The following is a 20528-nucleotide window of genomic DNA, read 5'->3' on the forward strand; positions in this document are numbered from 1 at the left end:
AATGAAATAGCTAGCACAAGGTTGAAGGTTATTTACTACGATTATATGCCACTTGTCATTAATCTCTTTCCCCACTTTTTCTACTTTTATCAGCAAGGTTTTAAATATCCAGGGGATGTCTACAGAATTCTGCAGGGTCAGATTAAAAGGCTGCAAACACTTAGCACAGGTGGCTGTGTGTGCAGAATGCACTGCCTTAACAAGGTGCTTTTTGCTGCTCTCTGGTGACCTGCAGCTCCCTCCAGGGCTCCCAGCAGCAGCAGCAGCAGCAGCTTCCCTGCAATCCTGCAGATCAGCACTTCCCAACAAGTGTGTGCCTGTTATCGAGCCATTTCCCCCTGCTGTCCTCCAACAGCGCTGCTCTAAAAAGATGATAAATGACAGAAAAGAGAGGGAACACAGGGCCTGTTATTCCCCAGTGGAAATGAACGTGTTAAACATTGCTTTTCTTCCTGGCTGCTGTTGGAGGTCGCTGAGCTCACTGGGGAATGTGGCTCTGTCCTCCTCCATGGCCATGTGTCCCTGTCACCTTCGTTTTCACCAGTGACTGCTTCTGCAGCTGCCCAGGTTTGCCAGTTCAGCCAGGTGAAAACAGACCAGGCCACACACACAGGGAGCAGTTGGTGTGGTCTGTGTCCACCAGCATGGAGTGGTCAACACCAGCTTGCTCAGAAGGCAAACAGAGCCCCAGGATGGGAGGTGGGGACAGAGGGAGGAAGAGCAGGATGGCTGTTTTGGAGGGCAGCCCCATGCACAGGTTGCCTTATTGAACTGGGGAGGATTTATTCACCCTTTCATTCCTTGACAGCTTTGCTTTCACTCATGGCAGAGGTTAGAACAATCACACAGACTATTGGAAAAGTACTAAGATTAATGATTTTATGTGTAAGCTGTTTCTCCCCACTCAGAACACTGAGGGATAAGAAAGGGGAGAAGCTCCTGACTTTGAGATGAGATCTCAAGGTGCTGTTTCCTCAGAGGAGGAGTGGAGGTGGTTTCCAGAAGGACTGAAAGAGGGGCTGGAGTGGCTGGTGCTGGGAGATCCAGCACCATCCACTAATCCCTTGGAAATGGCTGGGCTTTAGGAACTGCACAAGGACAAGGCCTCTGGGGTCATGGCAAGGAACATGTAGCAGAAGGAACCTTTGGCTTAAAAGAATATTTGGGCTCTTTATATGAAAAGACCTGAAATTTTATTAACCATTTATCCAGTTGCTTTTGCCACCCAGCACTGATGGTTTCTATGCTGACTTCCCTACAGAGATAAGAAAACTTGGTATTGTTGGTTCCCTGAGGAACCAACACCTTGGACCCAAAGCGCTCTGTTCTTCCATCATCCTCTTCCACATTGTGGGGAGGTCCAGGTAGAGCTGTGTGATCCTGGGAAAATGCTGCAGGAAGCTGAGGGGATGATGGAAAAGGGGCCTTGCTTTGCACCTTCTGACACCTGCTCCATTAATTATTTTCTGAAGACACTTTTATGATGTCATGCAAGCTGGAGCCAGCATTCTGTGGCCAACCTTGTCCTCGGTGTCCTTTTCTCTGGCTAAAGTAGAGAAAATCTTTGCTGCAGAAGAGATCTTGGTTTAATTCATTGTGCCTGCAGCTTTAAGGTTAGAACAGAATATAGACCAGATGATAATTATTCCTCTTCAGCTTTTCTGGAGAAGGCAGCATAGGGGAATGTTTCATTTACATTAAAAATGAATCCAGGAGAAGGTGATAAAGAACTGCTTTCACCATGTTTCTTCTCCATGATCAAAAGACACTTGCCTAACCCCAACATCTAATTGTCACATGATTAAAAATGTATGAGATCTCCTGAATGTAGAAAAGATTGTGTGTAGCAGCACAAATACTTGATTGAAATGCATAATTAATACCTTCACTCAGCCCCATGTGGAAACACCAGACCAATGGGACAGGTTGTCCAAGGGATGGATGGATGGATGGATGGATGGATGGATGGATGGATGGATGGATGGATGGATGGATGGATGGATGGATGGATGGATGGATGGATGGATGGATAAGTTCGTGTACCAAGGATTAGTGAAACAATGCTGGTAACCTTTCACTTTTAGACAAGGAAAAAGAACTTTGAGGCTTATCTGAAAATGTTAAGGGGTCTTGGGGATATTTGAGAAACCAATGAGTTAAAAAACCTCACACAGCCCCCAGGCACATCTCTTATTTGAACAATTAACTTTTACTTACCAAGGACTTTTTTGGTGAGCAAAAATATATAAAAATTACACAGTGGAAGTGGTGATAAAGTGTAGAAAATGCTGTGCTTGCTGCTGAGGGGTGTAGTGTGATGTGGCCATGTGTTCCCCAGAGCCCACCCTGCTCTTGACTTGTGTGCAGAACTTGCAGGGATTCAGAAAAGACAACGCACGACGCTTCCATGGGTTCAACTGTAAATGATGCCTTTATATTGTACCCAGTGCACACAAAACACTGCTGCTCTCTTTTACAACAGTCATTCAGGAAAATACTCAGAATACGGATTAATTTGAAGCCTGTAAAAAATACAGTTCAGTATTGGACCAAACTTGGTAGTTTTAATCTTAATTTCTGATTTTGGAGGAACATGAATCCAAATAAGTTTCTTTTCAAGTATATTCCAAGAATCAACTGGTTTATTTCAGTTTGGTAGCACTGAGGTTTTTTTTGTCCTAACTGATGGTAATGACAGCTAAATGTCAGCTTCATTTCTATCTTAGCTCAATATATAAACAGAAAAGTATACAAAAAGGAAAATGTCCTGTTACACACTCTGTGAGTTCTTCTTGCTGTGTACCCTATGCCAAACAGTTTTGATTCTGCATGTGACTCTCAGTCCAAAAGCCATGCTGAGACATTTTTCTCAATAAATTATTTTCCGTATTTTGTCTCTAGTGCAGAGAAAACACTGCTATTAACATAAATGCATAAAAAACCTGAACCTGGAACTTCATTTCATCAAGAAAAAAACCCCATGATATTTTTATATAACATTTTGGATATATTTTATGTCAAAACATGATCACCAGTCAAACTAGTGACGTCTAAACCCAATACATTATTGTGACTTCTAAATTAAAAACATCAGAACAAAACTAAATTTATTATAGCTCTGCCTTCATTAAACACCGTGTGTTGGTGATTTAAACACAACAAAACTCTAGCAATTCTTCAAAAGTGTCTACTAAATAGAATAAAAAGAATAAGAACAATTAACATTTAGTCTGTTACATTAAAAAATTGTTTGTACTTATTCCTATTGCCTGTTAGCTTTACCTAAGCCTTCAACTACTACAAAAATAACAATAAAAAAGAAAACTCATTGCTGAAAGTCAAAAAAACATTCAAATCAGTTGATACAACATTACAGTACAGTCAACTAACATCATTCAGGGTCTCCTTTTCTCAGGGTAGAGTCCTCAGACCAGGGTCACAAACCTAGTTCACTGCAGGTCCAAAACTGAGGGTTGGCTCGGTGCCATCCTGCCCCGCGATGGCTTTGGGACAACGGGGGCTCACCTGGCCTCTCCTTTTTATTCAGCACTGGAGTTAGGACAGTGTTAATTTAGCACAATAACAAAAAAAAAAACCAAAACAAAACCCAAAAAAGGGAAAAAAAAAATAAACAGAGAAGTGGAAGCTAGGTGAAGCTGCCATTTGTGTCAACCCATTGCGATACGCTATACTAAAAAATCCTGAAATATCCACCTGTCCTCGCCGCTCTGCCACGGGCTAGCAAAGTCAAAAATACAAAAGTCTTCAACTCGTCGTTTTTGCAGAATAAAGCAAAAAAGTCTTTGTGCTCCTTACTACCAGAAGCAAAATATCCTCTGAGTTACCACATGTAATAGCTTCTGGATGTGTCGACTTGGGTCGGCTTCGTCTCTGCAGAGCCATCCTTGTCTTTTTCACTGTCACCTTCCCAGAGATTAATAAGTGGAGGGTAGAGCTCGTTCAGGGGGATGGAAGAGGTCTTTTGCATATATTTTTTCAATGAGTGGTGGTAGTTTTTTCTCTTAAACCTTTTTGCGATATAAACAGAGACTGAGGCGAGGCTGATGACAGCAAACATGGATCCCATCACCGCTGCCAGGGCCGTGCTGGTTTCCTGGTCGGAAATATCCAGCGCAAAAGCCGCGTTTTTGGTTGTGACGTTGACGCAGGATCTCTGCGTTTGCTGATGGATGTTGGACACCGTCAGACACACTTCATAATCTGTAGAGGGTTGTAAATGTGTGAGGTTGTATTCGTGGACATCCACCGGGACCCTGGCGGTGTAGGTGATGTGAGGGTTGTCAATCTTCATGGTGGCCGACGACCATTTTAAATTGGATGTCATGACGTTGGAGTTGACTTTCCAAGAAACCAGGATGGAGTGAGACTCGGCTTGTTTAACGTAGATCTTCAGCACCTGGGTGCCATCCAGAAGCGTCCCGTTCACCCGGATGGTGGCAACCCTCGTGTCAGCCCCTTCTATGTTCTGAGCGACGCAGGTGTATCTCCCGGAGTCCTCAACCTGGATGTTGGAGATTTCCAAGGTGCCCTCACCGCTCAGCCTGTATTTGTCAGAGAGGCTTTCCACGGTGACTTTATTGCCCAGAGGGGTGACCCAGTAGATTTCTGGCTCAGGTTCCGCCATGGCCCGGCAATCTAAAAACACCGTCATGCCGATGTCCAGGTTTAAGTGATTGGGAAAGGTCTCGTGAGAGATCATTGGAAGACATTGCTCGTTTGAATCCTGTATCAGCACTTCCTTCACCTGCTGTCCCCGGTACTCCGGAGGCATAGCACAGAACATGGAGAGGGGCTCCATGAAGCGGATGTTGGTTTTGTTGGAGTTGATCCAGTGGATGACGCAGTCGCACCTGAGCGGGTTGCTGTGGATGCTGATCTCACGCAGGTTTGGGAGGGATTCCACTGTCTTTTGGTACACTGCATTCAAGGCATTGTTGTTGAGCATCAGGCTCTCCAGGGCAGGGACGTTGCGGAACGCCAGGCGATGGATGTAAGACAGCTTTGGGTTGTTGGTGGCTTCCAGCTTTGTGAGCTCAGGCAGGTTGTCCAGCGCGTACCTATCGACAGACACGAGTTCTCCCATGTTGTTGATGCCAAGCTCTTTTAATCTGAGCATGTTTTTAAAATCCCCTTCTTGAATTTTATGAATTGGATTTTTGTTGAGATCCAGGAATTTTAAATTGGGAACTTTCTCAAGTGCAAGCTGAGGAACTTTTACCAACTTGTTGTCATAAAAAGAAAGGCTTTCAAGACTATCCAAGCCTACCAACGCATTGCCAGGAATGTCTGTGAGGTACATACCTGCCAAAACTAGACTCCTTAAGTTTGAGAGTGGTTTGAAATTCATATCAAGTATTCCAATCACTGGGTTTTCTCCAATCATGAGAATCTCTAAGTTGGGAGTAGAATCAAACCAACGGCTGTCAATAACCTTTAATTTGTTGGAGTTGAGGTGTAATCTCAGAAGATTTTTCAGGCCAGAGAATGCATTTGCAGAAATGCTGCTGATCTGGTTGTGATTTATGTAGAGCTCCTGCAGATTGCAGAGGTCTTGCAGGCAGAAGTCAGTCATCTCTGTGATCTGGTTCTCCTCCAGGTGCAAAGTCGTAAGCTGAGTGAGGTTGGAGAGCCCCACATCTCTGATACTTGTGAAGTTATTTTGTGAAAAATCCAATTCTGTTAAATTAAAGAGCTGTTGGAGTTCGTCTGTGGTCTTTGCAATGTTGTTGCTTTGTAACAGAAGGACTTGGGTGTCACTGGAGAGGTTGCTGGGGATTTTTGTTAGCCGGAGGTCATTGCAGTCAACTGTGGTGGCTTCCCTGTAGGTTGACTGTGGTGTAAACCAGGGCCTGATTTCACAGACACAAAGCTGTGGGCATTCACTGCTCTGTATGGAAGACTCAGTTAATGAATTCATTAACAATTCCAGCACCAACTGGCACACAGTTAAAACAACTCTGACCTTTGCCATGCTGGCCAGCGAGGGGGTTCAGCTCCCCAGCCCCCTAAAATCCCCACGGAGGAAGAGGGTGATCCCCTATTGGGCAGAAAACGTAAAGCTTGACGTTTAAGGTGAAAGGCTTGGACATCCAGAAAGGTGAAAGATGATTTTCTGAGTTTAGTGAAGTTAAGAAATTCTCTGAAGACTCTCAGCTGCTCCTCAGTGTTTTAGAATCTTCTGTAAATCAGTGCCTGAAGATGGTCCTGAAAGCAGATTAGGGTATATGTTATGCTCAGCTCATATATAGTTCATCTATTATTTAGTTTCTTCAACCTTCGAAAGAAAATATCTGAAAACAATCATTATTTCAACAGTAATCTCTTACAAAAATCCCAGTCTTGTGTAGCTAAATTATGTAGGGTTTGGAGCTCTCTTCTTGGGGTTAACATGAGAAATCTCTCTGAGTGAATTACCTAAAAATGAAACTTTGGGAGGGTTACCTTTCAGATTTACCCTGCAGGAATAGTTTGAATGGCCTGGGAATGCTGAGGGTGGAGGATGTGCTGGTGAGCACGGCGGGGTCTCAGACAAGCGTCAATGCCCAATCCCTGTCCCCAAGGCTTGGATTTCAGGCGTGTGGAATTAAGGCTCAGGAAGCTGCTGGTTTAGAAGTTTGAAGCTAAATGCTTATGAACTTTGCCAAAATTTATCCGAGCTAATCGAATCAGTTCCAGATAACAGTTTAGATTTAATCCAGCTCAGCACCAAACAATAACAGTAAATTTGATTAAATGAATGTACTGCCCCTATTTCAGCTGTTTGTACTGCATTGTGATCGTATGAACTGTTCACCACAATTCCAAATTGCTGTGTAAGCCCCACATTTGTATCTGCTTTGCCTGAAGTTGTTCATGCAAGAGTGAATTTAAATTAACCCAGCTGTGTCCAGGCACCTCAGAACATCTGGTGTATCGTGAGGCTTTGAACACATATTCCAGGAAAATCTCCTAGTAAAATATTTCTCCTCCTCCCCTCATTGGAAAATCACTCTGGTGAGTGCAGTTGAGACTTCTCAAATAAAACATTCGAGTTTTTATGTAACTAAAATAATCAGGTTGTGCTTTGTGGACTCCCCATCCCTGGAAGTGTCCAAGACCAGGTCAGATGGGGCTTAGAGCAGCCTGGAATAGTGGAAGGTGGCAGGGGTGGAACTGGGTGGGCTTTAAGGTCCCTCCCAACCCAAACACTCTGTGACTCTGTGATATCTGAGAGAGCTCAGTGATGGATTCGCATCTTTTTCAATTGGAACGTAGCAAAGCTTCAGCCAAGTCACAGCCCACAAAAGATGGTTCTATATAAAATAATAAAACTAAATACAGCTTCTGAAATAGGTTTAAAATACTCATCTGGATAGTGGTGACAGGAATCCCATTCATACAACCTTTACTTCTAAATCTAATCATATTAAATAATGAAATTACCATGTTTTATTTCAGATTACGGTGTAGTGCTGTAGGTAGAACACACCCAACAGCAATTTTATTATTTATTTTTATATTGTTACTCTATGGTTGTGCTTTGGAGGAAGGGGAAGAGGAGTGGGGCCCAGAATACATTTGACCCTGCTGAGTCAGATTTTCTCTCTGGTAGCTGAGCAGACTCTGCTGGAGGGGGGAAAACCAACTGTAGGACCAAGATTCCTTCCCAAATAACTTCCAACTGATGGAAGAATTGACTAAGACTGTATTAAAAAATAAATCCTGACGGCACCGTGATAGTAGGGGATGTGTTAGCGTGGAGTGATGAGGAGGCTGGTGTAGCTGAGCTCTGCTGTCTCTGATGGATGCTTCCCTCCACAGCAACACATTTGTAGCTGACCCAAGCCAGCCAATTCTAGGAAAATTGATGGCATCTGAAGTTTAATTGATTTAATTGCAAATTTTCAAATGGCAGCATTTTGCAGTGAATAATGCAGGCGGTGCTTTCCCCCAGTCACAATCCCAGGCAGATACAGGAGGTGCCCTCACACAGGGACGTGTCCCTGCTCCTGCTCTGCACCTGGCCCAGGTATCCCCACCAAAGAGGGCACATTGCTCCCAAAATTCCTGCCTGTGGAATTTCTCCTGCAGCTTCTCAGTGGATGAGGAGAAGGGAGTTGGAGCTTTACAAAGCTGAGGGCCCTAATGATGTTTTACTACTGCTTTAGCCCTGATGTAGCCGTATGAATCATGTAATGCTTTAGAAACCAAACTGCCTGAAAAACACTTCAAAGGTTCTTTTAAAATATGTAAGAGCATGTCTAGATGTTGCAAAAAAAAAAAAAAATCAAATTCTATCTTTCTTTGTTGAATATTTATATCCTCTTACTTGCACGTTACAGTTATTGTTCATCCTTGCTAAGAAGGCATTTGTGGGTTTATTGACCAGAGTTCTGGGTTTATGATCACTGTAAATATATGATTTTACAAGTTCCTAGTGGCTTGTTCTCTTCTGTAGCTATTTTCCACTGCAAATGGATTTAATTTTATTTAACTGCAAACTTAGAAACAACCCACACATTGCTCTCCTCAGTCTCTCCCAGCCCAGGGTGGCTTGGATGAAGCTGGAAATGAAATTCCAGGGTAATAAAAGAGTGAATTCTGAGCAGCCCTGTGTGCCCCAGGAGGGCAGGGAGGGACAACCCAAGTCACGGGCTTTAGTTTTAGCTACCTGTGGTGTGTAAAACCCCACCCACAGCCCTGCCCAAAGCTACAGGGGCAGCAAAGCAGCCACCAAAAGCCATCCCTTTTGGGATTCTCACTTTCCAATCTTTGCAGCACTGGCAGGACTGATCCCAGACACCTCTGCAATGTTTGGTGTTGCAGATCCTGAGGGTGTGAAGGAAAGCTTTTAGCATTCCCTGCCTTGCCTCTCATTTGTTAGATTCATATTTTCTGCTGTTCCAACCCACAACAGCAGTTGTAACAGCTGGTAACTTGATATCAGCAGAAATAATGGCTAATTTTATGTGAGAGATATGGAGGGAATTATTTTACTCTCAGCTAATTAAATGCATTTTCCATGGCACTGCTCAGTACCCAGTGCAGAAAAAAAAAGCCACATTTCTGTCACCAGCAAACCCACAGCAGCTGCCCGGGGTGTTGGTTTATTCCTGTTCCCTGAGGGCAGGAACAGAAGCATCATGGAACTGCCATGGGGAGGTCTAACTCTTCCCTTTCCACCTAAGTTCTGAACAATGGTTAATACTGAGAATTTGTTTGGCCTAAGAAATCACAAGGGTGGCTGTTTGGTTATGGAGTAGAAGATCCTTCATTTCAGTTTTCCTTGGAAAGAGGATGGGTGATGGGTGGGAAGAGGTGTGCCCTGGCAGCCACAGCCTGCTTGGTGGCTCTCAAAGAGTGAGGGTGGGTGGGTGATTGGAAGAAAAAGTACATTTAAACCTCCAGTGCAGGAAGAGGAAAATATTAAGGCACAAGCATGAAAGAAACTGTTCATTAAAAGTGTTCACAGTTAACGTGCCAACTAAAAAGAACAGATATTAAATATTTTTGCTTGGTAATAGGAAAACAAAGCGTTGTCACTTCCCTGACAACTGTATTAATGGTCACTATTAAAATTCGCTGAAAAGAGCAACAATCTTGTTTGCACATGGATATCTGGGAGCATTTTGAAACAGCGGTGCTGCCACAGCAAATCCTCCCTCCCCGTGGTTACGTTACTCATCCTTGCAGAATTTCTTTTATATTGCAGTAGCATCAGCCCAGATTTTGGTCAGCAGCCACCTGCACTGAGTGTGCCCAGGTAGAAGTTGGAGGGATCAGATACACAAAGAAATTACCTCAGGCTAAGACAAGCAATTTATTCTGCAGTTGCTGAGAGCCAGAAGCACACGCTGATCCCCCGTTCCTCCCCTCTTTCCCAGGCTGAGCCTCAGTACCTGAGCTGTGTGCTGGAAAATTGTCTGTTCTGCTAAGGACTCGTGCAGCTCCTGCATTCCATCAGCTCCAGGAAAACCTGTCCTGGCTGCTGCAGCCTGGGCTGGGTGGGACAGCAGGGGAATGCAGGTGGGGTATCTCTGCCCAGGTAGAGCCAGCTGGGAGAACTGGGGGGGCTTTAGGTCTCAGGGTGCTGGGCTGACCCCAGGAGTGTAAAATCCTCCTTCTCCAGCCCTGCAGCCACAGGAGCAGTCTGAGTGTGCAGGATCAGCTTCTCAAGGCTGTTTATTTTCCCTTCTCCAGAACATTCTCTCTCTGCCCTGCTGAGCTCTGGTCAGCAGCTCGGCCATGGCATTCTGTCTGCCCTCAGGGCGGTGTTTGCATTTTATACCAAAAACTGCCTGTGCCATGTTTGCAATAACGTGCCAATATCTGTCATTTCTGTTGGGCAGTGTGTCTGTGCCTTAAACCAACAGAAAAGTGTCACCAGCACAGCAAGGCATGGAGGGCAAGGAGAAGGAGAAGAAGTCAGGACATGCCCAAATCCCTCCATCTTGTCCCCTTGAACTCCATTCTAAAAACCCCAAAATTCTATTTTTTCACCCTGTGTTAACTTAACTCCCACACTATTCAAACCCTTGTGGTTTTTAATTCCTCACACGAAGTTGGCAGCTTTTTCCAGAGGCTAAAATTGAAGCCACAGGTGTTTGTGACTTTGTGCCAGGGTCTGGAGCAGCCAGGGCAGCCAGAGGGATGTGCTGGGTCCCGACATCGTGGAACTGGGAGACAGAATTCAGACTAGGAGCAGCACAGATCCAGGCCCTGCTGTGTCCCTGAGGAACAGGACAAGGGCAGGAACTGATGCCCAGAAGTTCCAGCTGAGCATGAGGCAGAAGTTCCCTGTGCAGGGACCACACACTGAATGAACACCCTGTCCCGAGAGGGGCTGGAGTCTCCTCCCTGGGGACATTCCGTATCTGGACACAATGCCACAATTCCGTATCTGGACACCAGCTCTGGGCTGGTGGCACCAGATGTCCCTTCCAGCCTGACCCACTCTGTGACTCTGTGAAGAGCCTCTTGGGAGTGGGAACCTCCAGCTGGAGGTGGGGATGGCAAAGGAGCTCCGTGGATGCTGGAAGCACCACTGGAACCCAGGCTGGGATCACTGCAGGCAAGTTTAAGGAAAGGGTTTTGTGTGTGTTAGAGGTAAAAGCTGCCCTGCCCTGCCCCTCAGCAGGGCTCCTGCAGCTGTGCATCCTCATTTTCCTGGATAAAACAGGGATTGGTGCCCTGCTCAGCTGAGCCAGCGCCTCAGGCCAGGCTTTAGGAGGGAGAGGCACTGAAATAGGAGCAGCCTCTAAATCCCAGCAGTAAACTCGACACTAAACCCAGTCTAAAAGCAGGATGCTAAAGTCAGGCTTGCTCCAGTCAAGAGCATCAGTGACCTTGCACACCCTAGGGAAAGAGAACTTGGAGTTTAATAACCAGGACATTTCCAGCCAACCCACAGAATGGGCTCCTTTCCCAGGAATTAAATCTACAAGGGCAATCCTGTGTATTTAGGAAAAATATTGAGGGATAATGCTTGATAATAAGCCTTTTATAGTGTGTTTTTTAAAGTCTCCAGTGTCATCAGGAAATAAGCTATTTACAGGTCTGAATTGTGAAAAATACAGAAAAATCAAGCTGAAAATGATGACAGTTGAAGGAGCTTGAAAAAAATCTGAACGTGGGAGCTGGGTATTAAAAGGAAATACAGAAACAAGGGCCCGTAGGACATGTAATAATGGTATAAAGCCTCAAAACACATCTTCAGGGATTTATAATATTAAAGTTTTGAGGGTTCTTTTCCTTGCAAATAATGCCTACTTTTTTCTTCTCATCTGTACACACATTCCATCAAAATAAGGTCTGTGTTTTATTTTGGGGAAAGCTCTGGTGAGAAGGCGATTTGCTGTATCTCGAGACAACCTTAGCATGCTTTATCTGTGTTCTTTTGAAAAATACTACTCTTATCTCCACCAAAGAACTGCGAAGAGCATCCTATTCATAACGTCTGCGCTGCAGAAACAGCATATTACAGCTTGGAAATTTGTAATTTATTGGAGCTTATTCTTAAGGCTCGCATCTGATACAATATTTTTCATTAAAATATGGAAGTAAATTTGCAGGAGAGGGAAAAATGGTTTTCATTCACAGACTGCTCTGGAGTGCAAGGGGAGCAGCCACTGGGTACTGATGGCCCATCAAATCCACCACAGAATTGCAACCCAGCTTCTGGCAACTGATGGAAAATCTCTCACAGGTTACCATCAACCAGTCCCATTAGAAACATCAGGAATAACAGGGCGTGCCAAACAGTGGGCTGTCAGATTATAGAGGGTATTTGCTTTAGGAAAGAAAAACCTCATAAACCACTTCATGGCCTTGACTCCTGAAAGGTGAGATGTGTTTGTGCAGCAGGAATATTCTTATGCTCAGAACACAAATTATTATCACAAATTATTATTGAAACCTAAGTGGTTTTAGTACAGGATCTAGAATTTCCAGAGCACGACTAATTTGGGAAGATCTCTTCCAGCTACTTTTTGCATGTCGTGTATCTGCTGGCTGATGGATGAAAGAGGACCAAAGGCAGAGAAATTCTGCTTTGGCTTCTTACCATATTTAAAGAGTAGAAATGGATTGAGTCCTGGCATGTTTGGGATCTCAGAACCACGTGGAAGGAGCTGAGCATCTTTGTAACCCACGGGGGCACCTTCCTCCCCAGCATTTCATACAGAACAGCTCAGAAAATCTCTGCTTCTTACCATCTATCAAAATCAGCACAATTCAAACAAAAACCTAAAAAAAAAAAAAAGAAAGAGGACAAAGGGCTTGAAGAGATTGGGTCTGATTTTGGAGTAGAATTCCCTTTTTGTATTTTGACCACTCTGAGAGCCAAGGAGCTTAGCCAGTGGAAGCAAAGTGTTAATAATAACAAAAGAAAGAGCACACAAGGAGTACTTTTAGCCAGGAGAAACAGGGATGCCAGAACTCCAGAGGATTTTCCTGAAGCAACAGAAAATCCTTTTCCTCCCTTTTTGCTGACTGGCTTCTGGCAGTGTGATTATTTTGCTTCCTACACAGTTTTAGATCAAACTCCAGTTTTGTGAGTCACTCAGGATCCCCCACAGTTGGGAAAGACCCCGGCGGGTACGTGGTTGTTACTACCACAGAGGATGCCAAAAAACCCTGTGCTGCAAACGGTGCCTGATAAATCCCAACCAGAATGAGTCAGGAGCTCTGGAGGTATTTATAAATCAACACAATGGTGCTGGCTGTAGGGAATGCATAAGGCTTGTTATTAAAAATTATATGTGCATGGAGCTTCAATTGCTTATCTTCAATTCTTCAATCAAGGAAAAAAGTTCTTTTTCTGGTCCTTGTTACACTCTGTTTTGATAATTCTGTTTCCTGTGGCTGTAATATGTGTTAGCATTTCAATTATTAGTGATTAAGTATTAAACTGTATTTTACTATTAGCCTAGATCTATATCTACACAGTTTGTACATGTAGTGTGCTGACACAGACTTCAGCCCTGAGAATAAAACAGACTTTTATTGATTTTTTTCCCTGAGTTTTATGCTTACAAAATCCAATTCTCTGTTTCTGAGCTATATATATTTAAATGTTAATAGACCCATATATCGAGTTGGCTGATATGGGAAGATCTGATAGGAAAGATTGTGAGCATACCACTAACAAAATAAATGGATTTAGCACGGGAGGTGCTGAAATGTAATAGAAAGGCTGTTAGCACCAAGACAAAGATCTGGAACTCAACCAAGCTGGGAAGGGACAGAAGTAATTCCATTAAGTGGTCACAGATCTGGGTTTGGAACTGCTCTGAACCAAGGCTTTACTGTGACCTGAGAAAAAGGCTCTTTTCTCTCTCCAGTTCCACTGCTGTATCCCATAACCTTCCCCCTTTCCACGAGTCTTTCTGCACTTCTGCTACATGAAATACCTGTTCCCCAACACTGTTTCACTCCAAAATCTTTTAGGGATCAGGGCAGGAAAGCTCAGCTGAGAGTGTGAAACCCCCTCAGCCTGGATTTAACCATTTCTCTCCATCTCAAGTATAACCTGAACTCTGCTGCTCTGCTCCATGCAGAAAACAGTTTTGCTTTGAGACGTTCACGAGGTTAAGAAAGAGAGAAAATACATCTCATTTAATGTATGGTGTGTTTCAGAACAGGCTATAAACTGTCCCTTGAGCTTCAGTCCTCAGGCTGGTCAGGGCCACATCCCAGGTTTTCCATGGATTGTTTCTTTCCTCATTGTGCTGGCAAAACACAGAGGTACTAAAATTTCCACCTGTTGCAGAAAGGAGACGTTTTCTTCTCAAAATTTTAAGTTATTGGTGCTTTATAGATAAATTCTTTACCTAATTACAGTGATTAATTTGAGCATGATAATGTTTCATTTGTATTAACCAGATTTGTTGCACTTACAGGGGGCAGAAAGAGAAAGGAAAAGAGATTTGTCAATGAAGACAGAAAAAAACACTGACCTGGTTTTACTTGGTGCCTCTTACTACAATGAACCCATTTTTAAGCAGCGATTTAAAAACTTCATTTTTGCAACTGCTTCTTCACCTACGGCTAAGGTAAGTTATTTTTCAATGCATTTAAAAGTCACTGGTGGCTCTCTGGAACTATCAATATTTACTCTATTTCTGTTAGAATGATGGATCATTTGTAATTTAAAAATTTAACAAGGCCAATCAGCAGCTCATCTGCATCCCAGTAATTGTATGCAGCATATTAGCAAGCTATGAATTTATTAGATAGTTTTGGACTTGCTTAATCATATAAATGATACAATGCATGAAATAACAGAAAAGTAAGGATTCATTATATAAATGATAAGCATTTTCAAATTACAAAAAGACAATCCAAGATTTGATTGATATTTTATTAAAACAAGGTAAAATGTTATTTTACCAAACTTTGGACAAGCTCAGAGATTCTCTCTGAGTATCTTGGACAAGCTGACAGATGCCCAAATGGCTGAAATCACCAGAGTTAGTTAAATTAAATACTTGGAAATGAGATGCTGACTGACAACCTCTGAAATTTCTAACTCAAATGCCCAAGTAAGGTTTGCCTCTGTGTTCAGCTGCTTCAGCTTGGGAATTGTTCAGGGAAAATACTGCCCTGTGTGACCGCTGAGGGCTGAAGGGCAGCACCTCAGGAGAGAAAATTATGTAGTAAGGCTGCTGTAGCCAATAAAATAAGGGAAAGAGCTGCTTCTCCTGGCAATTTTATAACTTCAGTGCATTCTCACTACAGCACCCTGCTCAATATTTCAGGCCCGTTACTTAAACTTGCTTTGCCTTGTTGTTCTGTTAGTTAAAAAGGCAAGAAAAAGGTGATACTCCACTGCAAATACTCAATCTTTAGAAACTGTGCTCCAGGTAAAAACCAGGTCCTGTTCTTTTAATAATTCAGCCAGGTGGAATGTCAGGGAAACACTGCCTTGTAACACCAAATTGAGGTCTTACAACACAGAAGGTGAAGGTATAAAAATATTTTACAGGAGAAGTTAAGAGCAGAGACTAATTCTTGTCTCACTGATGCCACAGACTTGTCCTGCCTTCACCAGGGGGAGAATTAGGCCAATCCAAAATAGGCCAATCCAGTATTTTTCTTCAGTGCCATACATAGAAAAAGGAAAGATGACATCTAAAAGCAAAACAAAATTTGAATAAAGTTGCAGGGTTTGAAGCAGCAAAGAATAAGAGAGTGGGGTTCAGAAGAACTTTCAGCTGGGGAGCTCTCAGCTCTGTGTACAGCTCTGACCTTACAGAGCCCATTTAGTGAAAAACTTAATTACTCAGCTGCAGGAAAAGAATGAGACTGGTGAAATCTTTGAGTAACTCAGGCACATCTGCAGTGATTTCATATCAAAGTGGTCCTGTGAGTCCCCCTGCCCTTCAAATCTTAGAGAAACACCATTATTTGATAATTAATGACAAACTAACAAACCCAATTCCTAAGCCAGCTCTTTGATTTTCTCTGCTCTTGCCCATCTTTCCTCCCACATGTTAATTGCAGAAACAAAACGGAGAATGGGAATAGTTGTGCTGGGTTTCCTAGGATTTCTGTTCTGGTATGGGGCTTGGGCTGCTTCCCACCTCTCCCCTTTCCCAGGAGCCCCTCAGGCACTGCCAACCCTCCTAACAGAGTCAGCAAAAAACCATCCCAGCTCCAAAGTCCCTTCTGTGAAGAACTAACAAACGATTTTTGGGAAAGATGTGTTTAATGCCTGATTCTGTTAATGACTTAAATGCTCTGGAGCACAACCTGGAATTCTCCTGGGAGCAGCGTGGGTTTCCAGGCTGGATGTTCCAGCTGGGAAGGGGCTGCAGGAATCAGCTGTGCTGGGGCTGTGCCGGATCCCACCCTGGTTTGGGATGACTCTGTGTGGTGGAAAAGTCTCTCCTCCACCCCGAGCTTCCAAAGAAAGGCTCAGCAGTCTCTGCTGTCCGGTCTCAAGGCAGTTTATTGCAAGTTATCTAAAAGATTTTCTCCTGGAGCTGCTGTGGTTTGCTCACAGCTCAGGCAGAGGCACACACACACCCTGACATCCTCTCTGACTCCCGACTGCTTCTTCTCTCCCCCTCTGCCCAGGGCTGCTGCTGTCTTTTATATGGTACATTACGTGTTACATGGGTACAGTTTGTCCCCAATGCCTATTACCTATATTAAATGGTGCTTTTCTATCTTTTATATGGCACATTATGTGTTACATGGGTACAGTTTGTCCCCAATGCCTATTACCTATATTAAATGGTGCTTTTCTATCTTTTATATGGTACATTACGTGTTACATGGGTACAGTTTTTCCCCAATGCCTATTACCTATATTAAATGGTGCCTTTCTACTCTAAACCAAACTGTGAGTGCCAACATCACCAAGAACATGGAGGTGAGGAAGGAGAAAGAGGGAGGACAGGACAGGCCCAAATCCCTCCATCTTAAACCTCTGACCCCCATGTACAAAACCAAAACCCCCCTGTACAGCACTCAGAAATTCTTCCCTCTACTTTGTGACTACTTCTACTCTAATATCTAAACTTTTGTGACTTCTTGTTCCTCCTGCAAGGTTGGTAAATCATTCCATGGCTCAAACCCAAAATCACAGCTGTTTCCAGCTGCCTGCCAGGGTCTCAAATGCTTCTGAGCTGGGCCTGGAACCTCCAAAAATGTCTGAGGGACATTTGGAGTTCCTACAGGGCTGAAACCAGGCTCGCTGTGCCCATGAGCCTTACACAGAGAGGAGGAGGAGGGCTGCATTTATGTGCTTCCAGAAACTTTACATAGATTTTCTTCAGTTCTGTGTCTACAAAATGTCTGCCAGGAAAAAATCTGGAGCTTGGCAGGATGAAGCCTCACACGTGTATTGTTCGTGTAACTATGGTAACCTACAAATGCCACCAGTGTTTCCATTTCATACACAAATGAGGGGACAGCTGTGGGGACCACATGTCTGCCAATGGAATAATATATGTGAACTAGGATGCCTTGGTCAGAAAATTACAACTCATCTATATTAATCAGGGCTTCAAAGAACAGGCACCTCCGTGGTGACAAAGTGCACAGGAAGACAGAGGGATTTTTATTTTGGAAAATTTTGGCTCCTCTGTAAATATTTGCAGCATCTTGCTACTTTGCTGGTTGAAAAATAAACTAAAATAAATACAGTTCAACCAGAGCTGTTTTATAAACATCACTTAACTCTTCTCCTTCGGTTTTGTTTGTTTGGGGTAAAAATCCTGATGCCTGATCCCGGTCTGAGCCTGACACAAAGCTAGACCTGGGACTAGGCAAGTCACTCACCTGGGGGAGGAGCAGCTCCAAAAGAGACAGAAATAATGTGTCTCAGAGCTTTGTGAACAAAGTCCCCATTTTTACTCATTGATATCATTAACAGAAACAAGAGCTTCAAAAGATTAATGAGATAAACTAAAAAAAAATATTTTAAAAATACTGTTTGAATGTGGACGAGTCTCTATCCCCCCTAACAACAACAAAATGAAATCTGCAGACCCAGTAAGGCAAATAAATCCCCTTTCCAGTGAATATTAAGCTATGCAGGCTGCGGTGGCAGCAATACTTGACCGCTGCTATGATTCATCCAAGGTGTTTTCAGTGTCCCTAGGAAAAAAGCCGCGGAGAGGGGATGTGCCGCCCTCCTTGGCAGCAGCCGGCTGCAGCAGGAATCCAGATCAGGAAAAGTTTTCCCTGCCTTCTGCAGTGCCACGCTACTGAATCGGTGTGAAACAAAGGCTGCAGCATCTCCTCCTCCACCCACGGCACCGGGTTGGGCTCTGGGCACCCAGCAGGGATTTAGGGATGAGGGATGCTGATGGTGATGAGAGCTGGGTGAAATTATCCCATTTGCTCCACGAGCTGGAACCAAATACACACGGAGAATCGTGGAATCACAGACTGGCTTCATGGAATCAGACGCTGGTTTGGGTTGGGAGGGACCTTCAAGATCATCCAGTGGCACCCCCTGCCATGGCAGGGACACCTCCCGCTGTCCCAGGGTGTTCCAAGCCCTGGCCTTGGGCACTGCCAGGGATGGGGCAGCGAGAGCTTCTCTGGGCACCCTGTGCCAGGGCTGCTCCCTGTGAGGTCAGACTGAACAGAAGTTTCTTTTTTCAGCCTGAATTTGGATGGGCTCGGCATTATTTATAGCAGGAAAAAAAGGTCCTTCACAGTTCATGTGAAAAGTTGTTATCCTTCTATAGTTGTCCAACTTAATGCAAAATCCTATTTCCTTCAATGATCAGTAGTGTTATCGTGTCTGTTCTAGGTAAATGGAACAGACTTTACTGTTGTCACAGTAACTGGTCTAAGAAAGTCCAAAATGCCTGCTGGGAGAGATAATTTTATATGGGCTGCATAAAATGTTGTGCAGATAACTTTTAACTGCCAAGGTAAAAGTTAAACTGGAGCTCTTGTCCCAGAGCAGTGGCACAAGAGAGGCTGCAGAGCAGGGGGACAGGGACCCCAGGGGCTGAGAGCAGAACCATCCTGGCTCTCCTCTCTACTCCCATCTGGGAACCTTTGTGCGCTGCTTTGTCCCTCTCAGTGTCCAGCGTTAATTTAAATTCCGACTTTGGGACTCAGTTTGGTCGGATCCTTTGGACAACAGCGGGACTGATGCGCCCTCGGTCATTCAAAGCTCTGTGATCTCCCCGTGGGTACATCTGAGCTATTGGCCAGAATAGGTTTATGATCTTCAGGAATACTGGGTTCATTTTCTAGGGACTCTTTAAGTCCCTAAGGAAAAGAATTAAAGGTTCCCAAACTAGTTTTTATTACTCGGGAGCTATCGCACAGCTCCAGGACAAGAATAGAAGCACCCTGCGTGTGATCTCTCACCTTTGGACAACATCACTGCCTACCCTGAGTTTAATTCTGCTGCTTTCCCTGAAATGATGGGAGATGCGCCCCGAGGCAGCACTGGGGGGAGAGAATAACTAGGGGGAGAGGGGAAATCGCAGGCGAACATGTGTTGTGCGGCCCCGGCAGGGCTGAGCCGCCGGCACAATGCGCCTCACTGCTGACCCTCCTCGGGCAGGGAACGGGGACCGGCCCCGCGCTCACAGGGGCGACAGAGGGGCGGCAGCGGGGCCGGTGCCTTTGTCCGCCCGCGGCCAGGGACCGCCGGTCCCGGCGGGAGGAGCTGCCCCGAGCTTCTCCCCGCACCTTTCGGGCAGTCTCGGAGGGCAGGTGAGCCGCAGAGGGACCCGGCGGAGCATCCCCGGCCGCTCTCCCGTGCCGGTCCCGCAGCGCCCCGCGCACAAAGCCGCGGCCGCGGGAGGAGGCGGCGGAGCCGCGGCCCCGCTCACACTGCGCCTTTATGCCGCTTTCTGAAGGGCCATTGTCGCACTGAAGGCTCCTTGTCTCCTCGCATTCCTCCGGGTGAATGGATGAGGCAGGACATCTGCCGGGATCCGCTCCCATTCGCATGCAAATGGGGGACGCGGGCAGCGCTGCCGCACCGCCGGCTCCGCGCCCACCGCCGGCACCGGCACCGGCCATCCCCCCGCAAAATCCCCCATTTACCGCAAACCGGCCCGGGCAGCAGCGGAGCACCCGAGAGAGAGGAGGAGCAGGAGGAGGAGGAGGAGGAGGAGGAGAGCGATGCTGCAGCCGAACCCCCGCAGCCCCGGGGCGGTCCCGGCGCGGTGCGGAGCCACCGAAACCCCGCAGCCCGCGGGGACTGCCCCGGGGGGCACCGGGGGCGCGCCCGCCACCGCAAACTTTGCTCTGTCCGCGCACCATCACCGCATCGCAGCGCACATCCCCGCAGCCTCCGCTCCCTCCCCCGAGCCCCGGCGGACGCACTCACCGCCGGCCGGGCGCTGCCGCGCTTGTCCCCCGGGGCTGCACATCCGCTGCTGCCGCCGCGGTGCCAGCGCGCCGGGATGCGGGAGCGATGGATGGATGGATGGATGGGAGGATGGATGGATGGACGGACGGGTCGCTCCGTGCCCGCTGCCCGCCCCCAGGACGGCGGGAGCGGCGCTGCCGGTGCCGCTGCCGCTGCCGGTGCCGCCCGCTCT

The 20528-nt window shown here is 45.6% G+C and overlaps 1 protein-coding gene across 1 annotated transcript; it reads right to left on the minus strand.

Annotated features, from left to right (window-relative positions):
- Window positions 1-2407: 2407 nt before the first annotated feature.
- On the minus strand, window positions 2408-20528 carry LRRN1 (leucine rich repeat neuronal 1). The gene is made up of 2 exons (XM_004174918.6): window positions 20315-20528; window positions 2408-6225 (listed from the first exon to the last, which is right to left on the minus strand). The coding sequence occupies exon 2, from the start codon at window positions 5990-5992 to the stop codon at window positions 3842-3844; it is 2151 nt and encodes a 716-aa protein (XP_004174966.1). The 5' UTR covers window positions 5993-6225; window positions 20315-20528; the 3' UTR covers window positions 2408-3841.

This window comes from Taeniopygia guttata, chromosome 12 (assembly GCF_048771995.1).
Source record: "Taeniopygia guttata chromosome 12, bTaeGut7.mat, whole genome shotgun sequence".
Taxonomy (NCBI): Eukaryota; Metazoa; Chordata; class Aves; order Passeriformes; family Estrildidae; genus Taeniopygia; species Taeniopygia guttata.

What these genes read in the sequence shown, in the direction of transcription:
- LRRN1 (XM_004174918.6), bottom strand. Translation starts at nt 5,992, where the DNA reads ATGGCAAAGGTCAGAGTTGTTTTAACTGTGTGCCAGTTGGTGCTGGAA.